The 22,107-nt window shown below is 48.1% G+C and overlaps 1 protein-coding gene across 9 annotated transcripts in view; it reads right to left on the bottom strand.

Annotated features, from left to right (window-relative positions):
- PTPRT (protein tyrosine phosphatase receptor type T) overlaps positions 1-22,107 on the bottom strand; it is a 943,168-nt gene that overhangs the window by 597,191 nt on the left and 323,870 nt on the right. For all 9 annotated transcript variants that reach the window (XM_081096943.1, XM_081096945.1, XM_081096948.1 and 6 more), the window contains exon 3: positions 5,049-5,320. In XM_081096943.1, the coding sequence (XP_080953069.1) occupies positions 5,049-5,320 (272 nt within the window). The remainder of the gene's footprint in view (positions 1-5,048; positions 5,321-22,107) is intronic.

The following is a 22,107-nucleotide window of genomic DNA, read 5'->3' as shown; positions in this document are numbered from 1 at the left end:
GGTTTGATCCCTGGTCAGGGCACATATGGGAATCAACCAATGAATGCATAAATAAGTGGAACAACAAATCTCTCTCTCTCTCTCTCTCTCTCTCTCTCTCTCTCTCTCTCTCACACACACACACACACACACACACACACACACACACACCTTTCCTCCGTCTCTCTAAAATCAATAAATAAAAAGAAAAAAAGTGAGGATATTGTTTATAACTTTGGTGGCTATACGGAATAAAGGTTGGTGGTTTAAGAGAGATTTCGAACGTAGAGACGAAAAGAACTGCTGTTAGATTAACAGGAGAAGAGTGAAGGAAAGAGAAGGCTCAGCGAGGACTCTTCAATTTAGAGCTTGAGCTTCTGGGCTGAGTCTGGTGTCATTTACTGACATAGGGAAAGTGACATGATGAACACGTGTGCACAGGCACACAGGTCGGCTATGTCAGGGTTTCCTGGTAGCTATGTTAAGTTGCGATGACAATTAAGCATCATAATGGATACGTTGAGTAGGAAGCTGACATTATGTTTCTGAAACTCATGGGTAATTTAGGAACCAGAGTTACAAATGTGGTAGCTTTGGCATCTAAGTGTCATTTAAAGTTATAGAACTAGATAAGGTCACCTTGAAAGGCAGATTAGATAGTTCAGAGATGAGAATTAGGGCCCAAGGCCACGTGCTAAAAGCCCAATAGAGAAGGTATTTTTTAGGATGGTAGAGACTGGAACATGATGTTAGGTAGAGAAGAATGAATCAGGGGAGTAGCATAGAATATGAGTGAGGGACAGATGAAACAAGATTCTAAAGGGGGCAGGAGTCAGTCCATTGGTGTCAGGATACCAGTGGAATAATGGGTATTGACCAGAGGGGCACCTCATCAATAAAAACAGAATGATAATAAAATAATGCAAATGGAGAAATATGCCCACAATAATAAAGGTCACAATACTGACCACTTATTATGTGACCTTGAACTAGCCTCTCAACAGCCCCAATTACCAAAACTCAGAAAGGAAGCCACGGGTGGCTGAGAGTTGAGGTCCTGGTCTCCTGGCTCACAGTACATGGCCATGGCCATTCTTGAACTTTGGTGAAACACCCTCACTTAACCAAAAGCCCTGACTAAGCAGAATCCTGGCTTTTATTCCAGTTAATCAGTTTAACTTAATTCTTCTAACGCTTTGTTTCTCATATCCTCACCCAGTACCTATCCTATATCACAATAATTAATAAATACTCCATGAATGAACACAAGGCTTGGCATGGGAGGATGGATGTGTGACAGTGAAATATACATTTGTTCACTGTTCTTTTTTCTTCCTTCGCAGAAATAAGAGTTCTATAATGAGACAGGGTATCTTTCATTCATCAGAACTCCTCCTGGGAATGTTTCTGTAAAGCATTAGGGAAGGCAAGATTCTGGTTTCTCAAATAGGAAAGAGTAATATTCTGTAAGAAACATGGGAAAGCATGTTCTGGTTTTCCATTAAATGAGTTGGTAATTCTCAAGGGCTTACAGTAGACATGGTAAGATATCTGTAAGTGTCACGAATACTATTGTTCTTGCTCTGGAGAGAGGGATGGGAAATTAGAAGAAAGACAGGAATGGTGCTAGATCTAGGGACAGGGAGAAAGTAAAGGACTGTCCATGTGACTACCCCCTATTACCCCCATCCCAAATTTCCACTGAAGTTCTTACACTCGGCAGACACTGTGATGTGAGTCATGACTGGTAAAAACTGGTGGAGGGATTGCTCAGGGTGAAATCAAGGAGGCCTGTGCAGACATGGAGGAGGGTTTGGTGCTTAGCTGAGAGGGTGGGTGGATGAGAGAGGAGACAGGGTGGAGTTCCGGGCGGGGGGGAGTGGCCCCCTCCCTTATGCATCCTCCTGAACTGTGCATGAAGTTACTAAACCTGCAGAGTGTAGAGTGCCTACAGGGACTGCTCAGGAGGCCTGAGGGACTGCTGAGAAAGGGCTCCGAGTCCAGTTGAATCCAAATCAGGCGACTCCTAAATTTCAGGGGTCCACAGAGCAATTACTCTGCGGGATAAAAGGTAATTTCACCCAGGCAGGTGATGGAGAAGAGAGGGAGCCAGTGGCTGCAAAATTAATAATGAGTTCTTTTATTTTTAAAAAAATCTTGGGATGGATAAGTTCAGAATCATTAAAAACATGAAACAGAATTAATATCCCCTGGAAAGGGGCAGCGATCTGAAGCAGGGCTTGCTAAGCCCTCGCTGGCCTGAGAGACGCCAGGTGGGAGTGGAGGTGAATGGCAGAGGGACATTCCTACCCCAGGCCCTGCTCAAGGCCTCCTGCCAGAACGCCCACTAATAAGAAAGATAAAATTTCCCTGTTTATTACGGAGCTAAAAGTCCATTGTAGGACTGTGAAATATGGCTTTAATAAATGAATACATAAGCCATCCATATGTGAAAACCAGCACTACTGAAAACTAAAACTATTTAGTATCACAGCCTCATACATGCAGGACCAGAACTTGGGGGTCTGGTGAATTTAATATCCATTTTGCAAAAGTCTTCGAATCTCCTGATAGGTCCCCTCTCCTCTCCCGCAGACGTATGTGTGAGTGGGTGAGTGGGTGCCCCTGAGTCCGAGTGAGTCTGGGAGCATGCAGGTGTGTGAGCCTCTGTGTGTGCTCCACTCTGGGTGCATGGCCACGAGACCATCCACTACTGCCTGTGTGTGTGTGTGTGTGTGTGTGTGTGTGTGTGTGTGTGAGAAGCACATGTTTGTTCTAAACTGCTGCTCTCAGCGCATTAGTGGCTTTTTCACCACGAAGCTCACAGCAAAGGAAATGTAATGTAACAGCACTATAGTGGCCAACAAGCTGGAAATCAGAAAATAAAATTCTCCCAGATGAAGCTGCTTATCACAGGGCCGGTTCAGAGTTGATCCAGGACAGCTCAACCACAGAGGGTATTTCTTTTAAAAAGTTCTCCTTCCTTCTTCCTCTTTTTCTGTTCTCCCCTGGCTTCCTCCTCCTTCCTTCCTTCTGACAATTGCTGACAAGACATTATGTATGTGCTGCCTTATTTAATCCACAGAAGAACCCCTCCTTGGACCCATTACCGTCTTGTCTTACAAATGAAACAACTGTGATTCAAAATGATGATGAGATGCATTCACCATCATAGAGCCAGTGAGTGGAAGATTCTCAGAATGGAAAGGCTATTTGCCCTAAACGAGGAACCTGAACTTGGAGCCACAGGACCTGAACCTAAGTTTGCCAATAATACCCCCTATTCTGGAACACAGGATATGCTGCTACCCAACACAGGAGTTACTGGACAGGTGAGTGAGGGGCAATATGCTTACCACAGAGCTGGGACACAGGGATGCTCAAGAAACTTCTTATTTCCCCTCCATACCCCATCAGAGACCATGACCAATAGTGTGACTGTCCCTCTCCTGGGTCACTTACCCTGCTCATTATACTTGCACCTGTGGCCCCATCCTGTCCCCATTGGCCGGGGCTTTCTGACTGGGACTTGAAGGTATCCATGGAGGTATCCATGGGCTTATGGAGACACTTGGCATTTACACACTGAGGCATCTGGGCTCCGGCCCCAGCTTTGCCAGTGATTTGCTGTGTGCTCTTGGACTTCGTGGTCTATCTCTGGACCTCAGCTCTATCACCTACATCAGGGTTCATCAAACCATGGCCTGGAGGTCAAGTCTGGCCCATCACTTGTTTTTTGTCCATAAAATTGTACTGAAACACAGCTACATCCATTTGTTTCCATATTGTCTAGGCTGTTTCCATGACGCATCTGAAAGGACTGCACCTTGATGTTGAACTGAAGGACATCTCAGAAGCTCCCAGCCACTAACCTTGCCACCCTCAGGTCCACCTTCTGCTCCAGACTCTAGAGAAATTTATCCAAAACGCACATCTAACTATGTCACTTTCTTACTTAAACACTTCCAACAGTGGGCATGGGGATTAACTGAAAATAGGCACAAGGGATCTTATTGGGATGGTAGAAATGTTCTAAAACTGGTTTGTGGTGGTAATTGCACAACTCAGTGGCTTTACTAAACATCATTGAATTGCACAATTAAAATAAGTGGGTTCTATAATATGTGAATTGTACCTCAAGAGTGTTGTTTACAAAAAAATCTTTCCACAGTCCCAGGTCAGGATGACCTGGAGCTCCGTGGGCTGGGGCTGGCATGCATGCTGCGTCTCAATCCCCAGTGGGATGAGCAGGGAAAGTGAGAGAGGTGTTTAGAAACTGTGACAGCAATGTGGCATGGCTGTGACGTTTTTCCTGCCATTTGTAAAACTATGGGTCCACACTGAGTTGGGGAGGGGACTGGTCTTTCACCAGAGAGTGTGAGAAGCACTGCTCTAGAGAAGTGAATACAGGTAACGTCCTTGGCCTGGCATTCGGGGCCCATATGACCTCCTTGCCCCTGCAGGCTCCGTGCCCTGTATGTCTCCTTTGCAACCTCCCCTTAGTCCACTTAGATGTTCAAACTCTGCCAAAATCTCTCACCCACTTCCTGAGCCCATGGCCTGCCCTATCCCTAACAACTCAAATGCCTTTCTCTTCCTTCTTCAATAATCACTTATTCACCCTTCCAGACTCGGCCTCAATGTCATCTCCTCTTAGAAGCCAGCCTAACCTCCCCCCCCACCCCCCGCCTGACACCCTCTTCTCCAGGGGTGGTCTCTGACTAGTTATCTCCTCTCTCTGAACCTCAACCTCTTCATCTGTAAAACAGGGAAAATCATAGCATTCTCCTCATTGGATAACACTGTCTCCCTCATCAATTCTTGTACAATAGGCTTCGATGTCTATGTTCCTGCAGCATTGTGGGAACTCAAATGCACCTGGCTGTGTTGTCATCATTTATTCACTGGCCTCCTCCTCCAGGGTCTGCTAGAAGGAGAAGCTCAGTAAACATGAGTGGAGCCAGTGAGCAAATGAAGTCCTTTCTCCACTGCACAACTCCAGGCAGGCAAGAGGTGAGTGGGTTTATGGTTAACTTAAAAAAGAAGCTGAGCCATGGAAAAGCCCCTACCTGGTAGAAATGTGGCCAGAAGGTGCTGATGGCCAGCTCTGCCTTCACCCAGCCCTCGGTGACGACTCCGGACACGTTCCAGACGGGGTTCCCCTGGGGCCCGCCGTTCACCTTCACATAGACGTTCAAGGCGCCCGGGCTGGACCTGTCGCGGCTGGAGAAGTAGTAATGGAAATCGATGCAGTGCGTGTCATTCTCCTTCAAGGTGGGCAGGAGGAGGTGGGCCTTCTGGCCGGAGGCCCTCCCGGAGCTGTTCACCATCATGAAGGAGCCTGGAGACCCGCAAAGGGGTCAGGAAGGAAACAGGGAGAGAGAAAGAAAAAGCCTCCTGAAAATCGGTCACACCCCTCATCACGGTGGCCAGAAATGGGGTCACTCCAGCAGGGGCTGGTTGAGCCTGAGGAAACCACATCTCCTCTCTCAACCTCTGCGCCCTCTTCTGTAATTGGGAATAACAACCCTACTCAACAAGGTGGTTTTAAAAATGAAGAGCTAGTAACATGTACAACACATTTCTACAAAGTGGACGCTCTGAACACTTACGGAAGAGACATTACATCCAGCAGCTCCTGCAGGAAGCATGGCATAAAACCCTAGGAATTTAGTTAATGGCAACCTCCACGGGTAAAATGGGGTGACATATAACCTCACGTAAGCGTTGGCTGTCTCAGTGGAAACAACCTTGGCAATATGGAAGGTGTCACTGTTCCAACACAGCCCACCTGAGCCTTGCGTTCAGGACAGGGCACAGCAGAGGAGGGCGTATAAAGCACACGCTGATTCCACTCAGCAAGGAAGACCGGGAGGAAACATGGAGAACCGCTGGGAGATGCTCGGCCTGGGCAGGAGGGGAAGGAATACTAAACACGTAAGGAGTCCCAGTGGGATGCTAGGTGTCTTATTTATACATCATTCAATTTAATCTCCAGAATGGCCCTGGGGGCGGGGGATTCTCCTGTTATTTAAAGACTGAGTGGCCTTCCCTGTGCCACGCAGACAGGGAGCGATGAGACCCAGATCCGCTCCAGCCTCAAAGTGTATGCTCTCATTACTACTGGCAGCAAACAGGACTAGTCTTTTCAGGACTTAAAAAGCTATTTCCTAGGAAGGATGGGAGCCTCTTTGGAGTTGCTCTGACAGGTTAAAGGGCTGTTTCCAGTTCTTCGCCCCTCCCTGGATCTGCATCCTTAGCCTCTTGCTTCTCAGAAGAGGCGGAGGGCGTGTCCCCATCCTGTGACTTTGGACTGCACTTGCTTTGGTCCAACGATGCTAACAGAACAATCCAAGGGGAGGCTTGCCCTCTTGCACAAATGCCACCTTTCATGGGAAGCATGCCCCCCAGGTGGCTGCTGCCCCTCAGGTTGGGATGGAGAACAGAGTCACGTGGAGGAGTACTGAGCAGAGGCGGCAGCGAAGAACCAAGCCATGCCATCCCCGCAGCAAGAAGCACAGCCACGCAGCCCACAAGCCCAACCTAGATCAGCAGAACCACACTCGATGCTCGGACAATGAGCGTGAGAGCAAGTGCTCATTGTTGTTAACCCTGGGTTCCCTCTCGGTACTTTAGGCAACATTATTGTGGCAACAGCTCCTTGATGCAGGTGCCTGAGAGGGCAGACTTCTGAAAGGAACCACCAGAAGGCACACTTCAGTGCAAAAGGACCTTCTAAGGCAGCGGTTCTTAACCTGTGGGTCGCAACCCCTTTGGGGGTTGAACGACCCTTTCACAGGGGTCTCCTAAGACCATCGGAAAACACATATATAATTATATATTGTTTTTGTGATTAATCACTATGCTTTAATTATGTTCAATTTGTAACAATGAAATTGGGGGTCACCACAACATGAGGAACTGTATTAAAGGGTCACAGCATTAGGAAGGTTGAGAACCACTGCTCTATGGAGTAGTGGGCCCTGCAGCGGAATTCTAGCCAGTGGGGCCAGGCCTCCACCCTCCCTGACCCCCCACTGCTCCATCCTCTCTTATCTTGTCTCTCAAAAGATGGTCCTTGGAGCAGCAGCCCAGCACCCCTGGGAGCTTGTAAGAAAAGCAGGACCTTGGGCCCCATCCCAGGCCTACAGAATCCAAGTCTGCATTTGTCAATATCCTCAGCTGGTTTGTAGGAGGCACATGAAAGTGTGAGCATCACCGCTCCATTGTCCTTCCCACCCACCGGCTGCAAGCACAGGAGCCCAGGAGCCTAAGTGACAGCAGAGCTGCAACCAAAGGAGCCTGGTCCCTGAATGGCCATGGCCATGAGAAAGCCCACCCACCTACTGAGAACACTCATTTCAGGCCTTTAGTAAACAGGGAATCAACTATGACTGGGTTATTAAGCCATTCAAATTCTGTCATTTATTTTTGCAGCTAGCATTCTCATTATTGGCACCCCCCGTGGAGTCCCTACTTTGTACAAGTTCCTTTATTTAGGAAGATGAGATGAGTAATGACAGCTACCAAGCAAAGCTATAAGACACCCCAAATAGGAACATCATTACAAGCAGCATCCTGGGTAAAAAGCAGAAAGAGAGGAGAGAATGGAAAGACTGGGCTCTGAGGATGAATCCTGGAGAAGAAAAGGCATACCTTGGAGCTTCATTAAGAGAATTAGTGTCTTAGGTGGGCCAGCGTTGGGTTGGGTCAGGGACGCTTACCATGTTTCCCACCAGCACCCTGGCCCGTGATGTCAATTTGTGTAACTTAATGCGCATGCTCTGGCCCTCAGACTAGACAGAAAGGTATGTGTTTTGGTGCGAGGCTCAGAGAAATAGGCGGCTCTCAGGCCACCCTCCATGTTAACCAGATGTTTGATCTGAAGTAGAAACTTGCCCTGTGGTTTGGCCACTCAATACCTGAACTCCCTTCCTGTGGTTGGGGTATCTCACCAATGTTTGAAGCATGGCCCACGTTCCTCTATCTAAAAGAAAAAGCCCAATGCCCACTTTCCCAGTCTCCTCGGTCACTAAGACTTGGGCACACGATCTGGGCGCCACCAAGAGGTGCACCCAATCCCAGTGTCTGAACCGGAAGCTAGGAACTAAGTGGACCAGGGCTCAGTGAACCACAGGCTGTGTCGAGAGGGCAGCAGCCGTGAGGAAGGTGCCTCCAGTTGCGGAGGCAGCGATCCCAGTGACCGAGCAGGAAATCCAGTCTTGACACAGAGGCAGGGTGATGAACTCAGCCAGGTGGGTCGGCATCTTCCAGGACTGAGCTAAACTGAGCTGGGGTTTGAACAACAAAAACCTCACCGGTTCATGAGCACATTATGAACCCTGACAGTGGAATCTTACCAGCCCCTACCTGTACCTGCAGGAACTCCAGCTCCTAGCAATACTCCCTATATATCCCCCCAAATCCCCAAGGCACCTTAATGATGGCAACCCCCTGTCCCCGCTGCACATCTAGGCACAGATCCCTCATCTGCCTTTGCCACCAGTTGTGGTGTCTCAATGACTGGACAGGTCCTCATTAGTGTCTCTTTGCTCTGGGACACACTCGGAGGACACACAGCAGCATTGCTTTAGCCCCGAAATCATCAGGGTTCAAGGGAAAGCTCTTTCTGCAGACCCCCGTCCGTGCCTTCTTTTCCTCCTCCATCCAGATCCACACTCACCTAGCACCATGTCCCACCATGTCCCCTACAGTTCAGCTCTCACTTCCACTTGGCATCATCCTTTGGGATGGATTTTCTCTCTGTCCATGGCCCTACAGTCAGTCCCTATAACAGGCCCCTCCAGTCTGCAGGACACATGATCCTAACTGCACAGGGATCACATTTTTCTCTCCTAAGGCCCCTTCCCCAGGAATATCCTCAGCCACACCAGGTTAGTATACATCCGCAAATATAAATAGAAACTAGGGGTATATCACTAAACTCCACACATCAGAGCGCGTGAGCCTGTCCTCTTCCTCAGTGGGGATCCCTCCCATGGAAGTGTGCCTGGTGATGATTTGGGAGAGCATTTCAAATAGAGGGAACAACACGTGCAAAGGCACAGGGGCAGGAAGTCACAGCATCCAGCAACGCAAGCACAGAGTCCTAGGGGAGGGTGGAATCCAGCCAACTCTACAGAGGTGTGGCCACGTCCCCCCAAAAGAAGGGAGCCGGACCTGAGAGGTGAGCACAGACCTGCGCTTTACAGCCTGTTCCGGAGTGAAGCCCTCAGGCATCAGCGGCTCAGTGGGGCCCGCTTTCATCAACAGGTTGGCTTAATGACTATCATCCCGAGGCTGCCAGTTTCCTGGAGATCAAAAATGAGCCAGTCATTATGCCGGGATCAGTCAGAAACAAGAAAGAGGAAGACTGTAAATACATTCTCTCTCTCTCTCCTCTCTCTCTCTCTCTCTCTCTCTCTCTCTCTCTCTCTCTCTCTCTCTCAAAAATCCACTGACGTGATAAGGGATATAAAACAGCATTAGTTTCCTCATAGTTATTATACATAGCACCGAAAACTGTGAAATTAAACCAGGAAGTGCTCTCCGGCTGGCCATAAATTTTCCATTTTTCCCCCTTCGTGCATAATAACGCCTTGATAAGTGCCCCATTATTGATGTGTCTGCAGCATAGATCCCCCTTTTGGAGGCAAAATGCTTCTCCGTAGCAGATGGCGGCTATTGTGTTTACACATGAGCACCTCACGATTGCATTTCCTCACGTTGGCAGTAAAAAGAAAGCCCAAATTGAGTTTTTAATGGCTTTGCACATTGTTCATTAAGATTACATGAGTGTGCGCGGCGACTGGCAGCTGAGCGCCTGGAGCTCTGAGAGCTCAGAGCCGTCCCTGCAGACAGGTGGTCCCGCCAGCTTCCAGCGCCAGCACCTACGGGAAGGGAGCGGAGGGCTGCGGGGACCAGGCGCTGCCTGAAGCCAAAGCAGCTGTGGCGCCATGGAACGAGCCCTCAATTTCCAGTCAGGAAAACTGGGTTTCCGCCCCTCCCTGTCACTTCTTCATCGTATGATCTGAGCAAGTCAGTAAAAGTTTCTGCGCCCCCGTGTTCTCATCTACAGAAGGGGATCATGACAGCTACACGTCAAAGTTTTTTTGTTTGTCTGTTTCCAGTCAATAGTAAATGAAACATTGGTCTTAACTCAATACATGTTAATTTCACAATAATCGGCCAGTAGCAGATGATAGGGGGGCCCAATGCAATTTACCACATGTTTAATGTTACTAGTGTTTACGGAAAACTTGGTACATGCCAGGCACTGATCTGAGCATCTCTTAGCATCCCAATGAGGTGGTCCCATGCTGTCCCTGCTTTAGTGTAAGGAACTCTGAGGAACAGAGGGGAAGCCTTTTTGCCTAAGCAGCCCTCCTTCACTCCGCGGTGAGCAGAGCAGTGGCTTAAAGATGTCCATGTCGTCATCTGTGGAACCTGTGCGTGTTGCCTACATGGCAAAGGGGGACTAAGGTTTCAGGTGGAATTAAGGTTGGTAATCAGGTGACTGGAGATGGGGAGGTTATTCTGATCGAGAAAGGCAAGGGACGCAGAATCAGAGAGGGATTTGAGGATGCTAAGACCCTGACTTTGGAGATGAACATGGGAGCCACAAACCAAGGAATACAAGTGGCCTCGAGAAACCAGAACAGGCAGGCAAACAGAGTCTCCCATAGAAAGGAACACAACACCTCCAACTGCTTGATGTTAGCCCAGTGTGACTATGTAGAACTTCTGACCTCCAGAACGGTAAGACGAAGAAACGGGTGCTGTTGTTATGCTCTAGCAGCAAGGGAAACGAACTCACACTCCAGACTCTGCTCAGGGCTGGTGCTCCTGAAACCCACACTGCCCAGCCCAGTGGTCGTCCTTCACCACTGACTTTCACAGAACACTTATTTCCGCATCGCTTACCCCACACATACCTCTACTACAGCTATTCTGGACAAGGCCTAATTTAAAAGCCCAGAATGATAACATGTAGCTATCTGGTCACAATAAAGGAACAAGGGACACAAAAATCTCAAAAGACTCCACCATAAATTAAGAAAATAGGTGGAAGAGAAGCGCAGAGTTCTGCCAGCAGTATCATGAAAATGAGCAGTCATTCAGCTAACCACACACATAACAATTTACCAGTCGCCAGAGTAACAAGCATATCAGCATTATCCATATCATCAGTCAAAGCAATCTAATTGTCACGTGTCAAAAAACGCAAAAAAAGCAAAGACATTAGTTTCTTTTTTAATACACTGGACAATAGGGAGGAAGGGAGGGAGAGAGAGAGAGAAGGAGGGAAAGCGGGGGAAAGGAAGGAGGGATGAATTACAGGTTAATGGATACATAATATCTATTTACAACAAGGAAAACACCCTGCAGTTTCAAAGGAGCTGAGCACTGAACACCACCCTGTGTCAGAGTCAGTCTGCGTGAACAAGCAGCAGCTATTGCTGTAATCACTCGTTCAGACCTCAAGTTGGGGTCTGAGCATTTCATATGCAAGTCTGTGAAGGCAGTTCTCCAGGAAACAGCTCTCTGATCATCCATGTGGGTGTGGATAATGTGGTTTAAGATGAAAATAAGCCCAGGTGACTGGTTGTGAAGGCCCCGCTGGAAGAGGCTCTATACGTGGGCCTTTCCCCAAAAGACCAAGTACCTGCGGCACCTGCACTCTTCCCCGCCCCTGAGGAGAAGGCGGAAAGAGAAGGGAAGAGGGAGCAAAAGGAGAGAAGAAAGGGAGGAGAATAAGAAGACGTAAGGAAAGGAGAAAGGAGAAGAACAAACACAAAGGAAGCTGAGGAGAGGACGGAGAAAGGGAAAGAGATGGCAGGAGGAGAGGTGGGGAGAAGGGAAAAGGGAGGCGGTGAGGCCGGAGAAATAAAATACAAGTGAGGAAGGAACACTGGGAGGGAGGAAGGAGCAGAGAGGAGAAGGGTGATGGACACAAAGCAGAATAAAATCGAAACCATGTACCACCCCTTAACTACTTCTCATCCCCTTCACTCCCCAGACAAATAAAACATTTTCACATTCTCCTCTGGACCTTACAATAATCTTGTGATGAAAACATACCCAAGTAAAATGTTGTGGGGCCCAGCAGGCCTGGGGTTCTCTCAATTTATAACTTCATAACTCACCTCCCCCAACATCTCCGTGTAATATCTCTCCATCCCAGGAGGAAAAATAAACGTTACTGAAGGAGAAATAATGGAACCCAGCACACGACAGAACGAGAACTTGGCTCCATAAATGGTGACATATAAGGCCTTGTTTGCGTTGCTTTTTGACATGGGAACTACCCCAACAATGTTGGCAAGGTCAAGGTAGAATTGAAGGGCAGGTCACGACACTCTCCCTCCAGATTCTGACCTCTTCTGTGCACCTGGTGTTAGTCATATGGTGCCTCTGAGGGCAAGAAAGTCTCTCTCCTTTCTCACCTGTAAAATTGCTGAGCAGATAGAGTTTTTGAAGTTCCCTCCAGCCAGGCAAGTCTAAGGTTCCAAGACTTCACAGTCACGTGACTGTGACCAGTCGGTGGTGAGTTAGATGCCAGGACTGGCTTGAATTTTCTACCTAGACGCCTTCTAGAGATGGGGAGAGGGAGGAGCGGCCTTTTTCTTTGGGGCTTGCTCCTGGAGATACACCGTAATTTTTGTGTTCCCACAGAATTGCTTTTCTGCTCTAGTCACACCTGCTCATTGATAAGAGCAACAGCTGCAAACACATACCATCACATTTGACTAATACTCATTCATTTAATTCTAATAGTAACCTAGGAGATAGTCACTATTACCAACCTTCTCTTACAAACGGAGGTACAGAGAGGTTTGGTAACTTTCCCAAGGCCACACAGCTCATCCCACAGCCAAAATTCTCACCCAGGAAATTCTAACCATCATTTCGGTCTTAGGCTCCACATCACACGTGGGCGTGTTGTATCTGGTGGCGAGGACTGACCCCACATTCCCTGGGGCCAGCTGGCTTTGCCCTGGGGAACTGGTACAGGTAGGAAGAGGGGCAATAAGTGGGAGGAAAGAACCAAAATGAAATCGGTTGTCAAGCTGCTGCCATATTAACAGCAAAGAGAACAATAGGCTTGTCAGGAACACTTGCAGACCCCAAATTGTTCTTGACATTCATTGGGCTGAGCTCTTTGCTTCTGCAACTCTAAATCGCTAAATCGAAATGACATGGAACTAAAATGTATATATATATTTATATATATTTTTAAATCTCCAAACTCTTCCCACATCTGCTGGCATGGTAATATTTTGATTAGTTACATTTATGCTCCAATTACACTCGCAGAATGTTCAACTGTGTCTTATATATAGCATGTTTGCCGTGCTCCGTGGAAAATACTGGATTATTACCGCGTATATTTGCAATGGGAAAAGACACGATTGGAAACGGCATGGGGGCGAGGGGGGCACATGGAGGAGAGCCAAACAAAGAGAGGAGGAAGCCTGTTAAAACAGTGCTGTCTTGCCTTCACATTACTAAACTGGGTCACTGCTATTCTTTCCCAAGCTCTAAAATGCCAGGGCTTGGAGAGACAGAAAGCATTTAAATCGACCTTCCCCTCAACTGACACCTTTATCTCCCCCGAAACAACGGGGCCTGACCACGCACCCACTGTGACTACGTACCCACTGACCGGCAAGGTCAACAATGGGGCTTGCTCCTGGAGAAACACCGTCATTTCTGCTGCCCTTTTATACTGGAGTGTCCATCTATTTCTCAAAGAGGTTCTTAACCCTATCCATAGTAATTAAATAAATATATCTATAATAATCTATAATAATAAAAGGGTAATATGCTAATTAGACCAGACATCTTCTGGATGTCATTCCGGTCTTCCTTCCTGATGAAGCCAGGGCCAGAGGGAAGCCAGCCCACGTCCTGGGTGCCTGCGGGCAGCCCAAGGGAAGCCAGCCTGGGTCCCGGGTGCCTGCCGGCGGCTGGAGGAGGGAAGCCCAGGTCTGGGTGCCGGAGGGAAGCCGGTGCCGGCAGCCGGGCAAAGGGAGACCTACTCTTGCACGAATTTTCATGCATCGGGCCTCTAGTCTATTAATAAAGGTGAAGAGCACCTCTGAGCTTTGCAAAATGCCTGCCCTGGCGATGCTGGGAGGGCCTTCTTACCATGAGGGCTGGCAAGATGCCATGGCATCATTTCACTCTTCACCAGCAGACCCCCCACTGTGGGTATTTGGGGCGAGAGTATAACACTACCTAATGCCAATATCAGATGGGCCCCTCTGTGCCATCTGAGCTGTCTGTACCCCAATCCACAGCCCCTCCCTTTAAATCAGCCGTGGGCAAACTATGGCCCACGGGCCGGATCCAGCCCGTTTGAAATGAATAAAACTAAAAAAAAAAAAAAAAAAAAAAAAAAAGACCGTACCTTTTATGTAATGATGTTTACTTTGAATTTATATTAGTTCACACAAACACTCCATCCATGCTTTTGTTCCGGCCCTCCGGTCCAGTTTAAGAACCCATTGTGGCCCTCGAGTCAAAAAGTTTGCCCACCCCTGCTTTAAATCCTCAGCCACTGGGACTTACTTTCTCCATTTGTTCTTCCGGCCACTGCCTCCCTAAGTCAGTCGGCACCTCCATGCCTCAGTTTCCCCATGTAGCCCCATGCATGAAGGGCAAGCCCTCCAGCGATTTGTTCAAAAAATCCGCTAGAACCAAGCATTCTATAAATTGGATGAAATTGGTTCTGACCTCAAGTGTTCCTTGCACACCCAGTATGTATCCAACACCAGAGAAACAGCAGTCAGCAGGGCAGAGTTTGTGCCCTTGTGGAGAGTACAGACAAGTAAAAGGCCGTTACAGGATGTGGGACGTTCTATGATAGGCCGGGCACATGGCGGGGTATTCACACAGACTGGATTTGGAGGAGGAGGGATAAAAAGAAAGAAAAATCAATGTGCTGGAGCAAATAACCTCCACACTGAGGCCTAGGGTTATTCAGGTGTCAGACAGGCCAAGAGGAAGTAGGAAGAATGTTCCTGGCAGATAAAGTAGCCTGTTTCAAAGCCAAGAAGAAAGACAGCCTCTAACATGTGGAGGGACTGAAGCAAATACCTTACAGGCCATTCCTCTAACCTCCCGCCCTCATTTGATAGATGAGAAACTTGATGTACAGAGAGGTACAGCAACTTGCCTTTGGCCACACAGCCAGAGGGTGGCAGTGCCAGGATTCAAAGTGAGGTGTGTCTGATGCCAAAGTCAGTGCTATTCCTGCCTAAAACAGTGGTTCCCACACTGAAGCATGCACCAGAATCACTCGGAAAGCTTGTCGAAAGATGGCTGGGTCCCACACCCAGTATGTTGTGGGTGGGGCCTGAGAATGTGCAGTTCGAACAAGTTTCTAAGTGAAGCTGATGGGCCACACTCAGAACCACGGGGCTGGCCAGTCTCTAGTCACCAACCCTGAGAGGCCACAGTCCATAACCTTGGGCTGATGGACAAGCAGTGCTGTCCCTTCTCTCCATCCAGGGCCAGCCAAGATGCTAACTAACCCATTTAAGGAGGCTCTCTCCCCCCTTGGGCCATACCCTACACACCTCTCTCAAGGGCATGAAAGCTCTGGCCACTGGCCATCATACATGAAGACAAGGTCTCTCCTCGTCAATCATTGCCAATTACCAGGAATATCATTAGACACTTATTGACTCCCCCAAATGTACTTGGGTCTGCATAGAAAATAGCACAATAATTATTCCTCCTCTTTACCATCCTCTAAGGAGCTACAAGAATTTGACAGCTGTTATCCAATTAAACCTTACAGCTTTTTTTTTTTTTAATATAAATGCATTTCTTTGCATCTACAATGGGAAAAGCTATTTCCTTTTTTGAGGTAAGAAGACAAAGAGAGGCCAAATAAGTTGGCCATCATCACTAGGGTCATTTCTTGCCTCCTTTCCCCTGCAGGGTCCAAGGAATAATATGGGATAAGAACATAGACTCTGGAATCGGACTGCCATATGGAATCCCAGCTCTGCCAACTACCAGCTGTGTGGCCTTTAGCAAGTTACTTAACCTCTCTGAGCCACAGTTCCTTCATCTGTAAAATGAGCGTGATGATAGTAATTGTACCTGCCTCATAGGTTCGTCGTGAGAACAAAATGTGTTCATATGTGTAGAATAATGCCCGACACATTGTAAGACCTATGGAAATGTCAGCCGTCGTGTTCATCATCGCTGTCAGCGGCATCCCCAAGCCCTCTCATGGATCTCCAATGAGTGAGATAGTTGGCCCTACAAACCAACAGGATAAGGTAGGTCCCAGTGTCACCTTCCAGTTGTAATGACCCCAGGAGGCACCAGGAAGCCAGGGCTCCCCCCACTTTACGCCCAGGAGCATCTCTCTTTGCCAGTGGTCCTCCAAATGCGGTTCCCAAACCAGCTGCATCAGCACCACCAGGGAACTGCATAGAAAACCCACTTCCACTGAATCAGAAACTCTGGGGTTAGCCCCGACCTGTGCTCCCACAGCCTGCCAGGTGGTGCCAATGCACTCGAGTTTGAGAACCCCTTTCCTTGTAAACAGGAACCCAGGACCTCAGCCTGATGTATAGGCCATGATAACCCAGGGGATTCGTGCCAGTTCCTATCTATTGGATGTTCCCCACATTTTTCAAGAAGGGACAGGTCACCTCAGGTCACAACATTGCAACACCGGTCCACAGCCTGCACTCTGGACCACTGCCCTTTACCACCTCACATGAAACTGCCTCCCACTGCCACTTCCAGGAAGGCCGTGGGCACCACCCCTGCGGGCCAGCCTGGGAGGGGCATTCACTGCCCCAGGAGGTGACCATGGCCGCCTCCGCATGTCAGAGGCAGGAAGAGGAGGGCACTTAGAAACGCTACTCACAGGAATGACACAGGGTCTCCCAGTCCTGCTTGAGTCCTTGAAGCCACCAGGATGTCCCATCGCTGTCAACTGGGGCCTCTTGAAATCAAGTCCCTGAACCCCCTGACCTTCTTCGTGGCCTTCATCCCAATCAGCCACTCTTCCCTCTTATTCTTCTCCTCCCGTTTCTAATCCTGTCCACTGCAGATCGGATTCCCTACGTCAATACCCAGCCCCCGTCTCCCTTCCTCGTCCCACCTCTCCTATTAAAGTCCACTTTGGACGTTGGACTCCTTGACCACAATGCAAACGTCCCTCCCCCTTTGTCACCCTTCCTCCCGCTCCTCTCCACCCCCCTCCAGCCGTGGGTTCTATGCTCCACACCATTAAAGAGAACGGCCCTGCCAGCCCCACCCAGCTCCACAGCAGGCCTGGATGGGAAGACAGAGCAGAACAAGATAAAACGACGACGTGAAGGGAGCCATGGACTGAAAGCTGTCAGGTGGGCAAGGAGTTATGTACCATTGGCTAGGGCTGCCGAAACAAAGTACCACACACAGGGTGGCCCCAACAACAGAAATGTGCTGTCTCACAGTCCTGAAGGCTAGAGTTAGGAATTGCAGCGTCAGCAGGGCTGGCTCCTCCTGCGGGCGGAGGGACGTTCTGTGGCAGTCTACTCCTCTGGCTCCTGGCAGTTTGCCGGCAATCTTTGGCTTTCCTTGGCTTGTATATGCATCACCCCAATCTCTGCTTTCAAACTTATGTGACATTCACCCTGCATGTGTGTCCCTCTCCAAATTCCCCCTTTTTAGAAAGACACCAGCCACATTAGATTAGGGGCCCACCTCCTACCCTGTGACTCATCCAATTCATCTGCAATGGCCCTACTTCCAAATAAGCTCACCTCCTAAGGTGCATCCTAGGGTTAGGAGAGCGACATATGAATCTGAGTGGCAGCTACAATTCAACCCATAACAAGCTTTCCAGAGCCCGACTGTGCTCGCCACCCAAAGGGGTGTCTAAGGCAGTGGCTGAGGAGGGTTTCTGGTTTACAGATGACTAACCATCACATGTGCAGATGTGGTGAGCAGTCATTGGTTTTCATTGTCAAGTGAACCTGGGGAAAGCAGAGTGGAAGGGAGGGGAGGAAATCGGCCACCATAGAAAGACAACCACATGGACATCTTGAGGTGTTCCTGGCATCGGGGGGGGGGGGTGGGGAGTAGTGCTTTGTACAAAGTTGTGGCATTTAATTGGGTTTTTGACTGCAGTTGGTAAACTTTTCTTGAAGAAGCAGATTCATGAGGGATTGCAACTTATAGTGGACGTGTTTGCTTTGAAGCTACTATACCAGGTGCCATTGGGAAAGATGCGAGCACCCCTCCCCAGGGCTGCCGGTTCACTGATGGTGCCAGTTTGTTCCACAGTGAATGTATTCTGAGTGCCTGTTATGTGCCAGGCCCTGTTGGAGGCCCCGGGAAGGCAGCTGGGAACCAAACAGTCATGATACTTAATCACAGACAATTTGCTGAGATGGAAATTCTTCATGAGAGCTTTGGAAGAAGTTGATAGGGCTTCTGTAGGTGCCCCTCCCAACCTCCAGGGATGGTCACGAGCCTTTTATCCCATGATTTCCTCATTTTGATGTCTTGATTTTCAGCTAATCTTCTGATGCTCTGAAGTACCTTTTCAGTGATTATTTCCCCCAGGAAGACTCTATGAGTGGTAAATTTTCCTGAGCCCATGCATTTCTGATTCTGCATTATTTTTATAGTATAGATCATGAGACTGCAAGTAAATTTCTTGAGTCTCAACCCATTCCATTGGAACTGCCATAGTCCCTTGCTTCTCATTTTGCTAATAGGAAAAGAAGGGAAGTCTGGTCCCTTGTCGGTCAGATTCTCTTCTTGGAAACACACCTGGGAAGCAGGTAGGTAGGCACATCTCACACCCTAACTCTGAATGTATAGAAGATGCTTTTATCCTGTGGGTTTGTACTTGAGAGCATAGCACAGAGATGATGATGCAGGGTCTGGAGTCACATCCTGCTTCCCAGAACTGCCCGAAGTCACATCCCAGCTCTGCCACTTCCTATAGTGCATTGTTGGGCAAATTACTTAGATTCTCCATATCTCTGTTTCCCAATCTGCAAAATGGGGATAATAAGAATACCAGCCTCATAGGATCATTGTGAGGATGAACTGAGTTAAAATACGTAATGGCTCGGAACAGAGGCTGACAAACTTTTCCCATCGAAGGTCATTTAATGGATACTTTAGGCTTTGTAATTCATACAGTCTCGCTCAACTCAACTGTCAGAGCCTCACAGTAGCCATGGGCAATGGATAAATGAATGAATGGGGCTGGGTTCCAATAAAACTTTACAAAACAGGTGGCAGAGGCAGCCATGGGCTGTCATTTGCAGACCCCTGACTTAGACAACCAGCAAATACTAGGCTCTCAATATATATTAGCTGGTCTTCTTAACTAGGATTAGATTCACAAGGATGCAGGTTGGATTGTCTCCTACGCTTATGGTCTGGTTCTCTGACATGATGAACAGATGGTGTACATAAAAAAAACCCTACCATCCACAGAAACTTTCCCCCCAGCCCACCTACAGCACTCTACTTGTGAAAACTACACCTTCCAAGATGCAACGTGCTGCCACAATTTCCCTGCTAATTTTTGCCGAGTTGTATTTGTGAGTTTCAGCCTCCAGCAAGATGTAAAAAGCAAGGGTGGGAAGGAAAACAATAGAACTCTGAGTGCTTCCAAAAGTCCTGTGTACCCTCTAAAGCAGCGGTTCTCAACCTGTGGGTCGCACGACCCTTTTACAGGGGTCGCCTAAGACCATTAGAAAACACATATATAATTACATATTGTTTTTGTGATTAATCACTATGCTTTAATTATGTTCAATTTGTAACAATGAAAATACATCCTGCATATCAGATATTTACATTACGATTCATAACAGTAGCAAAATTACAGTTATGAAGTAGCAACAAAAATAATTTTATGGTTGGGGGTCACCACAACATGAGGAACTGTATTAAAGGGTCGCGGCATCAGGAAGGTTGAGAACCGCTGCTCTAAAAGAATGTCTGCTCCATTTCAGGTTGGCATAGACCTTGATCTTCTACTAGAGAAATGGGAAAGAATTAAAAAGAATTGAAGCCGTGTCCCACTTTTGTGAGGTCACAGCATAGGTGGCTGATTTAACTTTTTTTTTCTTTTTTTTTTTTTTACCATTCCAATTCGTTTCAGATGCTGCCAAAGGGCTGCCTGTTTTAGTGCCATGGCCTTCGCCACTGGTGCTGTCCTCATGGGAACTTTCATGGTAGCTACAAGAGGCTGGATTCCCAAAAGGTCTTAAGGTTTATTCCCAGCCTGGATCCTGAGCATCCTCAGGAGAGTTCCTGAGCCCTGTCCTCTCTGGGGTGCCCACTGTCTCACTCCAAACATGAGGATCCAATTCTTTATCCACTTCTCAGGTTCTTCGGAGTTTGTCCTCCACCTACACCAAGGGGTAAGTTATACCCCGTTTTTCCCATCATCACCAAAAATGATACATTAGGACTGAGAGCCAAAAGCATAGACGAGAGGTATGAGCCAAACTTCTGAACTTCTTTAAGGAATTTCTACCTGTTTGGGCTTCAATCCTGCCCATATGTTTATATTCATTCATTGATTTATATAGTCATTCTGTGTCCGTCAGAAACAATCACTGAGCAAACATGATGGGCATGGCACCAGGGATGCAGAGCTAAATAATAAACATGGTGTTCCCTTGAGGACTTCATGGTCCAGAGGGCAGAGGAGACCTCGTGGTGCACTGCCCAAATCCCTATGAAAAGAAGGTCTTGTTGCTCTAGCTGCTGGGACACTTTGATACACCATCCTCAGCCATCTTCCCCTCCATGCACTGTCTCAGCTGCAGAGAGGGCCTCACCCAAGGCCCGCCCGTTTGGTGCCAGGCACCCAATGACAGATGGTGGCAGGCGTGTAAAGCCTCAGCTGTCCCTGCCCCCTGCAGACTGGAATGGGCTGTGTTAGTTCCAGAGTAGCCTGGGGATTGGCTGGTACACTGCCAGGTCTGCATCCCAGCTCAAGTGTCTCGCTCTGCCTGCTCCTCCTACCACAACTGCCAGTCCCAGGGGCACTTCCTAACAAACATCTGAACAAACTCCGTCTCTGCTTTGCTTCCCAGAGAACTCAGCAATGGGTCTGGCACGCAAAGTTACAGAGGGACCTATAATCTGATATATAGAGCACCTGCATTAATCTGAAAAATAATCATGTTATTTTAAATCTTAGAACACATATACTTACGTGAATAGGGGGTTAAGCTTCTTATATTGGACTAGGGGGTTAAGTTTTTCTTAAGTTTCCTCTTCAAGGCCTGTGTGAAGTGATTGAGAAGGTGGCTCAGCTGTGAATCCAGGAAACAGACTGATAAGCGGGGTCAGACTGACCCACCAGGAGTCAAAACATCATCTCATCAATATCATCTCATCACCTGATGACTAAAGACAATAGCTGATGTCTGTGGACCCCAGGCCTGCACGTAGCTGCATTCCCATTCCCCTTTATAATCCTGTCCCCTGCACCTTGCTGGAAGACAGGATTTGATGCTTGTAAGCACCCTGTCTGCTTGGTTGGCTAGCCTTCTCAATAAACGCCTTATGTGATTCAACCCTGCCTTCATTATTGGACACAGCGACAGTCCAACCGGGGGTTTTCAAGTAACGAGAGAAGGAGCAAATCCCTCTGTCTGGGAGGCTTGGAGGTGACATTAGCATTGGTTCTTAAAATGTCATGTAGGACTATTGCAGATAGAGAAAGGGAACAATCACTTTGAGCAGAGGAAACCCAGTGAGAAAAGACCTGGCAGGTGTCCCCCAGCCAAGTTCCAGAATCCTTTACTCTCCTGGTGTGACTGGTGTGTAGGGACCTGTGAGCCAGGGTGAAGAATGAAGCCAAGGCCTTGCTGGTCAAATGATGAAGCTGACCATCCACTGGGATCTGGTGAATGTTTTTAAGAAAAACTGAGACATGATAAACTATTCATTTCACAAAGAAAAACCAAATCCACTCTAGAGCGTTCGTAGACTCAGACCTTGGCACAGCCACGGGAAGGCTGAGCAATGGTAGTCAGGGAATTCTCGTCAAGAAATCCCTACGTCCAAGAATCTCAGGAAACCTAGTGCCTATAGTTCTGGCTCCTATGGCCCCAAAGTGGGTTCTCA

This window comes from Myotis nattereri (assembly GCF_964212035.1).
Source record: "Myotis nattereri genome assembly, chromosome: 8".
In the NCBI taxonomy this organism is placed as follows: Eukaryota; Metazoa; Chordata; class Mammalia; order Chiroptera; family Vespertilionidae; genus Myotis; species Myotis nattereri.
The sequence above is the reverse complement of the archived record's forward strand: the minus strand, read 5'-3'. Positions and strand labels throughout refer to the sequence as shown.